This window comes from Argentina silus (genome assembly GCF_951799395.1).
Source record: "Argentina silus genome assembly, chromosome: 3".
Classification (NCBI taxonomy): domain Eukaryota; kingdom Metazoa; phylum Chordata; class Actinopteri; order Argentiniformes; family Argentinidae; genus Argentina; species Argentina silus.
Genome location: NC_139657.1, coordinates 9288759 through 9303758, shown reverse-complemented (window position 1 = coordinate 9303758; position 15000 = coordinate 9288759). Strand labels below are relative to the sequence as shown.

Below are 15000 nucleotides of genomic sequence, written 5' to 3'. Positions count from 1 at the left end.
TTATTTTTTCACTCTCACTATGGCAAGAAAACATATTTCCAGTGATTGTACTTCTACAGAAGTAACACACACAAGCGGATACATTTCTCAGAAGCGTTTTTCTGCAAAAATGCCTGTTGTAGGTGATTTATACACCCTGTTGAAAGGTTTTACGAAACACATTGCTCTTTCACACATTCTCCCCCCTCTCTCTCCCCCTCCCGTCCCTCTCTCCCCTCTCTCCCTCTCCCCTCTCACCAGCCTTCATTTCACACACTTTGAAGGAGAATAGGAGGCCGATGCATTTAATTACAGAAAACTGGGCTCGCAACCATTCAGTCCGTGCACGTGGGCGCATACCAGTAATTCTCCCTCACACCTCCAAATCACCTTCTCACACCTGGTCTTGAGGTGAAGGCAATGGTGACCGCGAAAAGCGACATGATTCAGATTGTTGAATTCGAACTACAACACAAACACTCTTTGTGTATAGATGAATGTTCAGAGGCAGCAACACAGCCTCCACCTCTAAAGTTGGCTTTAAAAATGTATTTATGACTATGTATTTATGACTATTGTCTGTGTGTGTTCTGTCCTTTAGTGCCATTTGACCCGCCCCAGAATGTGTCTGTGGTGAACGTGACCTCCTCCTCAGTCACAGTGCGATGGTTCCCCCCCACTCAGCCAAATGGAATCATCCAACACTATACTATATACTACACAGACCATACCATTGTTAGAGAACAGGTGAGACACACATACAGTACACACAAAAATGTACGTGAGTGTGTGTTTTTTCAGTGGTAACATCTCTCTCTCTCTCTCTCTCTCTCTCTGTAGAGGATCCCAGTGTCTGCCTTGGTTGTTAGTAACAGCTCAGCCTACTCCTACTCTCTGTCTGGGCTGACTGGGGACAGTAACTACACCTTGTGGCTGACCTCCAGCACCCTGCAGGGAGACGGAGGGGTCAGGAGCCGGCCCCTACTCCTGTTCACCCCAGTAGATGGTCAGTCACACACACATACACACACACACACATACACACACACACACACACACACACACATAGTAAAGACTCACAGACACACACACACACACACACACTGTAAAGACTCACACACACTCTCAAACACATGCATACCACCAGTTGCATGCATATGTATGACATACTGTACACACACACACACACACACACACACACACACACACACACACACAGACAGGCAGACAGACAGATGCTTAGGCACAATACCACACAGTGGGGGATAGGGGGAGTCTGCGCCTTTTTTCCAAACCCCTTTGAACTTGATAAAATCACATAAAAACTCTGCGATTGAAGGTTTAACTTTGAGCATGTTAGTGAAAGGAGATAACTGTCAGTCTGGCAAACTGGCCCTTATTGTCCTCCAGAGCCCTCAGTACCTCTAGGACAACCAGTTTGTATTTCCTTTTCCTCAACGTGGTGAAAGTTATGAAGGGCCCAAGTCTTTTTCAGATCTAAAATGCACCAGAGCTGGACAAATGAGATCCAGATGCTTTGCTGCTCCCAAGAGAAGGTTCCTTCTGAAGACCAATAGGATCGAAAGAGTAGAACAAGCTCACGCCTGGTGAAGAACATTTCTTGGGAGCACCAAACATTACACAGACATCTGTCTGGTCCTTACCCTATGTTTATCAGCATATAGCTTGGTTTCACCTTGTAGAATACCTTTTAGAGAGATGAGTACATTTACGTTTAGGTTCAGTACAGTAGTCGCTAGTTTACCTGTGAGTGACTGTAAAAGTAGAGATGTTTACAGTACGTTCTTGCTTCTGACGCAGCTTTAAATGAATCGCCGTCTGACGGCAGCATGCAGTTAACGATGCAGCATCTAGTACGTTGTTTTCTATGTCCCATGCACCAACCTCACCAAGTCAATGTCCTGTAAGTGCAAATATACTTGGCCAAAATAAATGAATTCTGATTCTGGTTCTGATACAGTCGCTCAGACGGGTATTGTTCACGTTCTAGAATGATCTCTTTGTTTTTATATGATTTTGGGAAAAATGGTGAAGACAGAACCCTGAATATATATATCTAGGTTTAGTACCTGTTAAGTGCTCTTGTTTTCTGTCTCTGACTGGGAACTGCTGATACTGACTGTGTGTCTCTGCCTGTGCTCTAGCCACTCACAACCAACCACCGGGACCTCCAGCCCACCCTGCCTCTCCCGCCCAGCCATGCCCAGCTGGGGCTCGCTCCCCCCCCCTCCCCGGGCTCAGACACACACACACACACACACTTCTCCCTTTTTCCTTCCACTCATCCATCTCAGTGGCCCTCTCACTTTCTTTGATTTAGTGAGGGGGGGGGGGGGAGGAATCCCTTCAGTTCACTCCCAGTCCCTCAGGTTTGACCTGCTGCACACGCTCAGTGCGTTCTCAGACTTGGCGACCAGGGGGAGGGGCATAGAGGATGCACACCGGAAGTGGGTGTGGTCAGGATGAGTATCTGCTGCTCAAAGTTTCTCTTGTTTAAAGTTTCTCCATTCAAAGTTTCTCTTGTTTAAAAGTTTCTCGATTCAAAGTTTCTCTTTTTGAAGTTTCTCAATTCCAAGTTTCTCTTTTTAACGTTTTCTTGCATTTTAACGTTTCTCTGTTCTAATGGAGTATGTGATGTGCTGTTTTCCCAGTGGTTTTGTTGCTGAGTGTCTTCCAGTGTTCTACCTGACTGTTGATATTGTCCTTGGGTTATGTTGTTGATGATGATGATGATGATGATGATGATGATGATGATGATGATGATGTTGATGTTGATGTTGGTGGTGATGATGATGATGATGATGATGGTGATGGTGGTGATGATGATGATGATGTTGATGTTGATGATGATGATGATCAGTATGTGTATGTGGGTTTGTTTCCCTCCCTCAGATGCCATTGTGAGTTGTGTGTGTATAGTAATCTTCACTCCAACAAATACTAATATTACCTGGTGCTCCCACCCCCCCCACCCCCCCACTCCCTCCAGTGCCCAGTGACCCGGTCCACAACCTCAGTGCTCAGATCTTCAGTTCTACCACCATCATCGTCAGCTGGAACCCCCCCCTCGAGCCCAATGGACGTCCCTACTACCTGCTCACCCTCCAGGAGGCTGGGATCCCTCCTACCCCCGCTGGTCCAAACCCCGGCCCCCCCACGGTCAACAAGACCATCACCGAGAACACCACCGACACCATCTCCCTCTTCACCAAACTCAGGAAGTACTTCCCCTACGTGTTGACTGTCACCCCGGCGACCAGCGCTGGCCCCGCCTACAACCAAACCAGTATGCTGCAGTTGAGAACGGATGATGACAGTGAGTATACACACACACACACACACATACACACACACATACACACACACACACACACACACACACACACACACACACACACACACACACACACACACAACCCCAACCCTTCACACACAAATACACAAACCTGATTGTCTCTCTGTCTCTCCCTCTCTCTCTCTCATCAGTCCCTAGTTCTGCTCCACTGCTGGTGTCCAATAAGAACCTGTCCTCCACCTCTCTGTCTGTGGTGTGGCAGCGCCCCCTGGAGGCCAATGGGGAGATAACAAAGTACTCCATCACACTGTTTGGCCCCGGAGGGTCCAACACCACACACACCTCCAACACCTCTGTCACCCTCACACAGCTCCTGCCATACACACCCTACAACCTCTCCATCACTGCAGCCACACGCAAGGGCTCAGGACCCCCCCTCATACTGCTGCTGCACACCGACGAAGCAGGTGAGATCACACCTACACCCCTTCACTGTTTACCTTGGACCCAATGTGTGTGTGTGTGTGTGTGTGTGTGTGTGTGTGTGTTCCTGACTGTGTGTGTGTGTGTGTGTGTGTGTGTGTGTGTGTGTGTGTGTGTGTGTGTGTGGGTGGGTGTTCCTGACTATGTGTGTGTGTGTGTGTGTGTGTGTGTGTGTGTGTGTGTGTGTGTGTGTGTGTGTGTGTGTGTGTGTGTGTGTGTTCCTGACTGTGTGTGTGTGTTCCTGACTATGTGTGGGTGTGGGTGTGGGTGTGGGTGTGGGTGTGGGTGTGGGTGTTTACCGGACTGTATGTGTGTGCGTGTGCGTGTGCGTGTGCGTGTGCGTGTGTGTGTGTGTTGCAGGGCCGATGTCCCCACCTCGTAACTTGACACTGTATAACCATACGGCGGACTCTGCATGGCTGAGCTGGGAGCCTTCTTTGGAGCCTAACGGAGTCGTTACACACTACGGCTTCAGGATCCGCGAGCTCATCTCACACACAGTCAAACACCAGGTACCGCTCTCTCTCTCTCTCTCACACACACACACACACACACACACACACAGTGTCAATGTTTGTGTGTGTGAGGGGGTCACAAGTGGATTTTGTGCGTGTGTGTGTGTAATGTTTATATGTGTGTGTGTCTGTCAGAACTCTACAGGTACGTGGACTATTGGCCACCTGAGTGGGTTTCGACCCCACAGCTCCTATGAGATCAGTGTGTACAGCTACACCCGAGTGGGACATGGAGACCAGTACAGCCTCCCCGTGTCCTTCACCACCAATGAGTCAGGTGACAACTTGCTACAGTTATTTTGATGAGTAATTAATTGGACAATGAGGGCATATCAAATATACAACAAAGTCTCCAACGGAATGTGTTCGCGGCGATCGTTTCTGCAGACCAAGGAAATAAGGTCTGTGTGGACGTATTATCTGGCTTATACCAATATTTGACCACCTGTTTTGACTTAAGGTACGTCAAAAACTAAAGATTATGTTGCGTAAGAGTTACGTGCATGGCGGTGAGGCAATATTAGGCATTAACTTCAAGTGGTTATGGTTTGGGTAAGTTGTCAGGGAAGGCATTTGCAAATATTAGCATTAGCAACAACAATTAGCAAGAATTAGCATTAAAAAAAAGATGTATTGTCCCAAGCGTGATTCAAATAAACGACGTTCGGGTTGGTTCATGCCTCCACCACCCCACCAAGCTCCTTATGTGAGGTTCTGCCTTTCGTATTTACCTGCCAGTATAGCCAGATAATACGTTCACACATATTGTATTCTTTGGTCTGCCGAAACAATCCGCCCAAACTTAATCATTTGGAGACTGGGTTGCAAATATAGGATGAATCTGTATGTCTTCATGACGTCAGAATTCACTGGTCGTTGTGGTCGTTGTATTAAGAGGGTTCACGCTTTCATGTTTATTTCTGTTTATACCTCAGTGTCAGATGCGGTGGGCAACCTCTCCTGTGCGGGTGTGGGATGGGACTCGGTGCTGATGGCCTGGGAGCCTCCAGCCAACCCCAATGGACAGATCCTGTTCTACCAAGTCCAGGTGGACTCACACACACACTCACACACACACCAGGCCCACACAAACCATTACACAGTGAGCGGACTGGCGCCGGACAAAGAATACACACTTACCGTGACGGCAGTGAACTCTGCCGGACCAGGAGATCAGATCAACTGTAGCGCTGCTACACTCCCTGAGTCAGGTACAACAACCACACACACACTGTAGACGACACACTCCCTGAGTCAGGTACTACAACCACACACACACTGTAGACGACACACTCCCTGAGTCAGGTACTACAACCACACACACTGTAGACTACACACTCCCTGAGTCAGGTACTACAACCACACACACTGTAGACTACACACTCCCTGAGTCAGGTACTACAACCACACACACTGTAGACTACACACTCCCTGAGTCAGGTACAACAACCACACACACACTGTAGACGACACACTCCCTGAGTCAGGTACTACAACCACACACACTGTAGACTACACACTCCCTGAGTCAGGTACTACAACCACACACACTGTAGACTACACACTCCCTGAGTCAGGTACTACAACCACACACACTGTAGACTACACACTCCCTGAGTCAGGTACTACAACCACACACACTTACAGTAAGTACAGTACTACACTAGAAACTCATAACGGTGTCTATAAGACAAAACATATTGGACAAAACACATGTTAATGCAATGAAATAATTTTACTGAAGTAAATATAAATTTGGTGTGACAGGTGGGGGGGGGGGCAAGGAGGAAGGAGGAAAACACAAATGAGAAACAGGTGTCACTCTGCAACTATGAACGGCTTGCAGTATTCACGAGAGCTGTAGCTCTGCTCCTGGACTATGTCCTGGGGTGTTGCTCTCAACACTCTGGCTGTCCTCTGCTCCTGTAGCAACGAGGTTAGCCTTAGAAAAAGAAAGAACACTTTTTACTGGCTATTCCAGCTACTCTATACAACAACTATACACGTTCTTCACATCACATTTCAATATACACAGTTCTATAATGAGAAACCTGTTCACACTGATGATAACAGCGTCAACCAAGCATATCTTGCATGATGAGAGTAAATAGTACAACAGTGTAACAGACAATAACAGTGTTACAAGATAATAACAAACAACTAACAAAAAACCGCTTACTGGTTTGTCTTTTCCTCGACCCCTTCTAATGGTTCTCCAAAGGCCACGGAAGCATCCACCTCCTTTCTTCCTCCCTTTCACCATAGTAGGCTTTACCAGGATGGTGTCAACCACTGCAGCAGGCTTGAGGTCCTGGTTAGGCTGAAGCAGGCTGGCTGCACTGGACTTGAGGTCCTCACCAGGATGGAGAAGGCTGCTATCTATCACTGCAGCAGGCTTAAGGTCCTTGCACTGGCTGGTAGCATCAATAGCCTCCTTGAGGCACTCACCAGGGTGGACCAGGCTGGTGTCAACCACTGCAGCAGGCTTGAGGTCCTGGTGAGGCTGAAGCAGGCTGGCTGCACTGGACTTGACTTCCTCCCCAGACAGAAGCAGGCTGGCTGCACTGGACATGAGGTCCTCGACCAGGTGTAGGCTGGTGTCAATCACTGCACTGGACATGTGGTCCTCACTAGACGGAAGCAGGCTGGCTGCACTAGACTTCAGGTCCTCACTTGCCTGGAGAAGGCTGATGTCAATCACTGCAGGTTTGAGGTCCTGGTTAGAGTTAACCAGGCTGGTGTCAATCACTGCTGGCTTTAGGGCGGCCATGACCTTAGAAGAAAAAATGCAGAAGAAACCCTTTACAGAACAGCTATGAACTGGATATTCCAGCGACTAGTTGTAAAATAAATTAATAATGTGTTAATACAGATAATAAAGATCTATAATGAGAATAAACAGTATAACAGTGTAACAGAGAGGGATAGTTGGAGTACTGCTTACAGTTTTGTCAGGCTTGAGGTCCTGGTTAAAGTTGACCAGGCTGGTGTCAGTCACTGCTGACTTCAGGTCCTGGCTAGGCTGAAGCAGGCTGGCTGCACTGGACTGGATGTCCTCACCAGGGTGGACCAGGCTGGTGTCAACCACTACAGCAGGCTTGAGGTCCTGGTTAGGCTGAAGCAGGCTGGCTGCACTGGACTTGAGGTCCTCTCCAGGATGGAGAAGGCTGCTATCTATCACTGCAGCAGGCTTAAGGTCCTTGCACTGGCTGATAGCATCAACAGCCTCCTTGAGGCACTCACCAGGGTGGACCAGGCTGGTGTCAACCACTGCAGCAGGCTTGAGGTCCTGGTTAGGCTGAAGCAGGCTGGCTGCACTGGACTTGACCTCCTCCCCAGACAGAAGCAGGCTGGCTGCACTGGACATGAGGTCCTTGACCGGGTGTAGGCTGGTGTCAATCATTGCACTGGACATGTGGTCCTCACCAGACGGAAGCAGGCTGGCTGCACTGGACTTGAGGTCCTCACTTGCCTGGAGAAGGCTGATGTCAATCACTGCAGGTTTGAGGTCCTGGTTAAAGTTGACCAGGCTGGTGTCAGTCACTGCTGACTTCAGGTCCTGGCTAGGCTGAAGCAGGCTGGCTGCACTGGACTGGATGTCCTCACCAGGGTGGACCAGGCTGGTGTCAACCACTACAGCAGGCTTGAGGTCCTGGTTAGGCTGAAGCAGGCTGGCTGCACTGGACAAGAGGTCCTCCCTTGCCTGTAGAAGGCTGGTGTCAATCACTGCAGGTTTGAGGTCCTGGTTAGAGCTGACCAGGCTGGTGTAAGTCACTGCTGGCTTTAGGGCGGCCATGACCTTAGCCTTAAAAAGGGTGAGAAGAAAATACAGAAATAAATCTTTACAGAACAGCTATAAACTGGATATTCCAGTGTCTCATTTACAACTAGTTGTTATCACACAACTTGTTTTACATTGAATACTGTTTTGACAAGTTGTGTAATACAGTGACAATTGCATGAACATTTTACCATCACATTTCAATGAACAAAAAGAAAAACATTATTTCATTTTCACATTGATAATGATATTGTTAACATAAAAATATTGATCCATACAGGATAAATAAAGATGAATAATGTGTTGATAAAGATCTATAATGAGAAAGTACAGTACAACAGTGTAACAGAGAGGGACAGTAGGACTACTGCTTACAGGCTTGAGGTCCTGGTTTGAGTTGACCAGGCTGGTGTCAGTCACTGTTGGCTTCAGGTCCTGGTTAGGCTGAAGCAGGCTGGCTGCACTGGACATGAGGTCCTCTCCAGGATGGAGAAGGCTGCAATCTATCACTGCAGCAGGCTTAAGGTCCTTGCACTGGCTGGTAGCATCAACAGCCTCCTTGAGGCACTCACCAGGGTGGACCAGGCTGGTGTCAACCACTGCAGCAGGCTTCAGGTCCTGGTTAGGCTGAAGCAGGCTGGCTACACTGGACTTGAGGTCCTCACTTGCCTGTAGAAGGCTGGTATCAGTCACTGCAGGTTTGAGGTCCTGATTAGAGTTAACCAGGCTGGTGTCAATCACTGCTGGCTTTAGGGCGGCCATGACCTTAGAAGAATAAATGCAGAAGAAACCCTTTACAGAACAGCTGTGAACTGGATATTCCAGTGACTAGTAAAATAAATAAATAATGTGTTAATACAGATAATAAAGATCTATAATGAGAATAAACAATACAACAGTGTAACAGAGAGGGACAGTAGGACCACTGCTTACAGTTTTGTCAGGCTTGAGGTCCTGGTTAGAGTTGACCAGGCTGGTGTCAGTCACTGTTGGCTTCAGGTCCTGGTTAGGCTGAAGCAGGCTGGCTGCACTGGACATGAGGTCCTGACTTGCCTGTAGAAGGCTGGTGTCAATCATTGCAGGTTTGAGGTCCTGGTTTGAGTTGACCAGGCTGCTGTCAGTCACTACTGACTTCAGGTCCTGGCTAGGCTGAAGCAGGCTGGCTGCACTGGACTTGAGGTCCTCTCCAGGATGGAGAAGGCTGCTATCTATCACTGCAGCAGGCTTAAGGTCCTTGCACTGGCTGGTGGCATCGACAGCCTCCTTGAGGCACTCACCAGGGTGGACCAGGCTGGTGTCAACCACTGCAGCAGGCTTCAGGTCCTGGTTAGGCTGAAGCAGGCTGGCTGCACTGGACTTGAGGTCCTCATTTGCCTGGAGAAGGCTGGTATCAGTCACTGCAGGTTTGGGGTCCTGGTTAGAGCTGACCAGGCTGGTGTCAATCACTGCTGGCTTTAAGGCGGCCATGACCTTAGCCTTAAAAAGGGTGAGAAGAAAATACAGAAATAAATCTTGACAGAACAGATATAAACTGGATATTCCAGCGTCTCATTTACAACTAGTTGTTATCACACAACTTGTTTTACATTGAATACTGTTTTGACAAGATGTGTAATACAGTGACAATTGCATGAACATTTTACCATAAATAAAGATGAATAATGTATTGATAAAGATCTATAATGAGAAAAAACAACAGTGTAATAGAGAGGGACAGTAATACTACTGCTACTGACTACTGGATTACTGCTTACAGGCTTGAGGTCCTGGTTAGAGTTGACCAGGCTGGTGTCAGTCACTGCTGCCTTCAGGTCCTGGTTAGGCTGAAGCAGGCTGTCTGCACTGGACTTGAAGTCCTCACTTGCCTGGAGAAGGCTGGTGTCAATCACTGCAGGTTTGAGGTCCTGGTTTGAGTTGACCAGGCTGGTGTCAGTCACTGCTGGCTTCAGGTCCTGGCTAGGCTGAAGCACGCTGGCTTCAGAAGACTTGACCTCCTCACCAGACAGAAGCAGGCTGGCTGCATTGGACATGAGGTCCTTGCCAGGGTGGAGCAGGCTGGTGTCAACCACTGCAGCAGGCTTGAGGTCCTCACCAAGGTGGACCAGGCTGGTAACAGAACCGCTCTGCTCATGTTCCTCTTCCAACTCCAGCAGGAGTTGAATAGTAGCTGAGTCCATTATCACCATGGGCTCCCACACCATGCTGTCAAGGTCTGCCACACCTGAGGCTCCGGGCTGGAGGCTGGTGCCCAGAGTGGGGGGTGAGGATGGGGAGTGTTCATCCACCCTGAGCAGAGAGCTGTCGCAGGCTGCTGGAGCATATAAGTATTTCTCACCCAGTAGCTCACGGAAGGACTGGGATATGGATTTGGCCTGGCGGAGCAGGCTGGTACCACTGACTGCTGCTGGTGTGATGTCCTCACCAGGGTGGGGCAGGCTGATGTCAACCACTGACGCTGGCGTGAGGTGCTCGCCAGAAGGAAGCAGGCTGGTAGCAGAACAGCTCTGATCATACTCCTCTCCCATCGCTAGGAGGAGTTGATACTCAGCAGAATCCACAGTCATCTTCGTCTCCCACTCCATGCTGTCAAGGGCTGCCTGGGCAGCAGCGTGCAGGTTGGCCTCCACAGTGGGGGGTGATGCTGGGGAACAGTCATCCAGAGTGGGGGGTGATGCTGGGGAACAGTCATCCACCCAGAGAAGGAAGTCCTCACAGCCTGCTGGGGCATAGCAATACTTCTCTCCCAACATCTCAGCGAAGCTCTGGGCGATGTATTGGCTGTCAGGCCCTTTGAGGGCATTGAGTTGATTCACCATGTCATCTGAGAAGTCTGAAAGAAACACCATGGAAACATGGGGTAAACACAACTGATTTTGTCTCTGAAGGCAAAGGATATTTGACAACAAACATATCATTTTCCCTTCTCAGAACTCTTAAAAACTACAGAAAGTATTTTAAAAGCCATTAATAATAAACCCTACACCAATGCATGAGATATTTAACAGTATTTGTTTCTTGTATTGCTTGGTAACAAGAAAAGCAATATACAGTGATTTGAGCCGATTTCACCTACATTTCAGTGATAACCCCATGCACTAAGGTTTACATTTTCAATACAAGTCTGCGTTTTAAAACTACAATTTGAATTAGAATTTCGTTTTCTCACCTGAAAAGTAATGTTCGTCCATTGTCGTCCGTAATTAATATTGTAAAATGTAAGGTTATCGCTGTGTGACTGTCTTGTTTGCGAGCAAAGAAGAACTAATTGATGGGAGTTCTTCAGAAGTCATAAGAATGTGTCTGTATTGTGATGCTCGATAGAAGAGATGGATTCGGATTCCTCACAACTACAACATTCCATTACGTGGCATTACGCAATCAAGGAATTCTATGGAATTCTATTAGTGACACTTTTAGCTACAGTAAAAGAATTCTTCACAAAATTGCTTTGAAAAGTAGGCACTAATCAAATTATGCGGTTGTTGGTTCACACACACACACACACACACATAATGGGCTTTGAAAACGCCGCCCCTACTGTCGTTTGCGAAATGGAAAATAAGATATAGTAAAGAGACTTTTATGTCCCATTATTGATTAGGCTATAGTATCCAATAACATCCGTTGCCTGTTTTATTTTCATGTCTTTATAAACTAAGAATGTCTACATAAGAATTGTATATGAGACAAGTTGGCAGTGCAAGTCTGGCCTACTTTCTGGGTGAAAAATGTCAGTGTGTAAAAAGAGCGGGCAAGGCAGGTGCGCAAAGGGCTCAGTATTGCGCGTCTGTGTGTCCGAACATTTCGAACAGGTTTGTTATACGTAAAACCGAGAGGTATTCGCTGGACTGTTTGCGAGGGTGTAATGCTGCTTTCAGCTTATCTGGGTGAAAATAGATATTCAAGGAATGGACCATTTCTCTGGCAGAGATATTGTGTTTGAGACTTTGACAAGTAGCGATGGCGTTAACGCTAATGACAGTGTAGGCATGTGACACTTCTCTCATACATCTCATGTTATGAAGAGTATGTTTAGCATGTAGAGTTCAATATATCATGTCAGATGGATGAATATGCTTTATCATAAACATACCACATTGCTTTGTAATAACTGAAAGAACACACACACACACACACACACACACACACACACACACACACAGACTTATGAGGTGCACACAATAAACCCCAGCGTTTGTGGTTGAGTTCTATGATCTAATATATGATGATCAATCTACTGATGCAAGAGTTTAATTTTACAAGAGTTTAAGGTGACAAGTAACCTTCATTAGATACCCTACACAATATACCCTAAACACTATACACTACACACTGTACCATACACACTATACACTCCACACTATACCCTACCCACTATACACTACACACTGCACACTATACCCTACGCACTATAGACTATACCCACACTATACCCACACCTCTAGCCTACTTTACTTTGTGAGGATATGAGTTCTCTGCAGACATGAACATTAAATGTGAAATGTCCTCCCGTGTCCCCCTCCCCCCCCCCCCCCTCTGCAGTTCCTGGTGCCCCTCGTGCCTTGAGTGCGTCTGAAGCCACATCCACCAGCGTGACGCTCCACTGGGCTCCTCCCCTCTCCGCTTCGGGCATGCTCACCGAGTACCGCATCACCGTGCAGCTGCTCTCCACCTCCTGCCAGCCAGACACACCCCCCGAGATGGACCCAGACACACCCCCGGGAGGTCCAGACCCTCCCCCGGGCCCCGGCTGTGTGGACTCTGAAGTGGTGGTGTCTATGAACGGTTCTGATGGTTCTAACGGGTCTGAGGGGAACCGGAGTATTACCCTTCAATCACTGGCCAAGTACAGACTCTACCGCTTTACAGTGGCAGCGCTGACCAATGCTGGAGAAGGAGAACACACACCCTGGAGCTACACATACACACTGGCTGGGAGTGAGTAGAACACACCTTCACACACAGGATCAGCATCTCAAAATCAAAACGACCCGATGAATATATATATACTGTTACTGTATATATATATATATATATATATATATATATATATATATGTTTTAATATATATATACAGTAACAGTCAAAAGTTTGGACACACCTTCTCATTCAATGGTTTTTCTTTATTTTTATTATTTTCTACATTGTAGATTCATATTGAAGACATAAAAACTATGAAGGAACACATATGGAATTATGTAATTAACAAAAAAGTGTTCCAACAAACCAGAATATGTTTTATATTTTAGATTCTTCAAAGTAGCCAACTTTTGCTTAGATGACAGCTTTGCACACTCTTGGCAAGTTTGTGTCCAAACTTTTGACTGGTACTATATATATATATATATATATAAATGTGTCATGTTGAATCCCCTGTTTATCAAGTATTTTCACACAATGCACCTTGGTTGTGTGTGTGTTTAACGATGACCCCATCCTCCAACCCCCAGACCCTGACGCTCCTCCACGCGTCAAATCAGTGACTCCCACCTCCAGCAGTCTCCGCGTCCAATGGGATCTTCCCACTGTCCTCTCTGGCCCCACCTCCTACCTCATAGATGTCATCCCAGTGAGTGTACACACACACACACACACACGCACGCACCTCCGACCCCATAGGTGTCATCTCTGTGAGTGTGTACACACACACACACACACTCACCCACACGCACACGCACCTTCTACCGCATGGGTGTCATCTCTGTGAGTAACACACCCACCCACACTATCCAAAACAGCTTGTGTTTACTGAGAAACTGGTGGCCTCAAGCTTTTTTGGGGTTTTTATTCAACAATAACAATTTATTTTGTGGATCCAAATGAAGTTGTGCTTGTTGTCCCAGATGGATGGCGAGGGGATTAACCACACAATGGTCCGGGGCCCAAAGGAGCTGAGAATGGTAATCGTGTCCAACTTGACCGCATTTACCCGTTACTCTGTCACCCTGACTGCCTTCACTGGTCCCCTTGTGGATGCGCGGAGGGACGGACAGGCGGCTGAGCCAATCATCATCAGAACACTGGAGGAAGGTGAGGAACTGCTGATCCAGTCTGACATCTCACATGAATATTTGATATACTCTCTCTCTCTCTCTCTCTCTGTCTCTTTCCCACCCTCTCTTTTTCTCTCTCTATCTCTCTCCCACCCTCTCCTTTTCTCTCTCTGTCTCTCTCTCTCTCTCTCTATCTCTCTATATCTCTCTCTCTGTCTCTCTTTCTCTCTCTCTATCTATCTCTCTCTCTATCTGTCTATCTATCTCTGTCTCTCTCTCTTTCTCTCTCTCTCTATCTATCTCTCTCTATCTATCTATCTCTCTCTCTGTCTGTCTGTCTGGCATTCAGTCACCTGTCAGATAAAGGAGAGTCTGAGAGGTTACTCAGCTGTATGAGATGACCTCCGTTTTCTAATCTGTTTTTCCTGTCTTTCTCTTTCTTTCTCTCTCTCTCTCTCTCCCTCCCTTACCATCACTGACTTCCCTCCCTCTCTCCCCCCAGAGCCGAAAGACCCTCCGACCAATGTGACCCTGGCGGTGATTCCAGAGGAAGTGACACGTGTGTTCGTGACCTTCGCCCCTCCGGAAGAACCCAATGGGAACATCAGTTCCTACACGGTCCTGGTCTACAGTGAAGGGCAACTGGTGATGACCATCCATCGCCTCACGGTCGTCCAGAACAAAAACGGCACCCTGACCGCCGTCATAGACGGGCTGAAGGGAGGGAACAACTACAGCATACGAGTAAGGGACACACACACACACACATCTCATACTCACACACATCTCATACTCACACACACACACACACACACACACATCTCATACTCACACACACACACACACACACACACACACACACACACACACACACACACACACACACATCTCATACTCAAACACACACACACACACAAATCTCATACTCACCCC

The 15000-nt window shown here is 47.5% G+C and overlaps 1 protein-coding gene across 1 annotated transcript in view; it reads left to right on the top strand.

The window, feature by feature from the left end:
- ptprq (protein tyrosine phosphatase receptor type Q) overlaps positions 1-15000 on the top strand; it is a gene marked incomplete at its 5' end in the record, with an annotated part of 50184 nt that overhangs the window by 25409 nt on the left and 9775 nt on the right. The window contains 11 exons of the mRNA XM_083665733.1: positions 581-726; positions 820-985; positions 2990-3316; positions 3487-3762; positions 4139-4290; positions 4429-4570; positions 5229-5504; positions 12617-13012; positions 13525-13643; positions 13918-14104; positions 14570-14811. Coding sequence (XP_083521859.1) covers positions 581-726; positions 820-985; positions 2990-3316; positions 3487-3762; positions 4139-4290; positions 4429-4570; positions 5229-5504; positions 12617-13012; positions 13525-13643; positions 13918-14104; positions 14570-14811 — 2429 coding nt within the window. The remainder of the gene's footprint in view (positions 1-580; positions 727-819; positions 986-2989; positions 3317-3486; positions 3763-4138; positions 4291-4428; positions 4571-5228; positions 5505-12616; positions 13013-13524; positions 13644-13917; positions 14105-14569; positions 14812-15000) is intronic.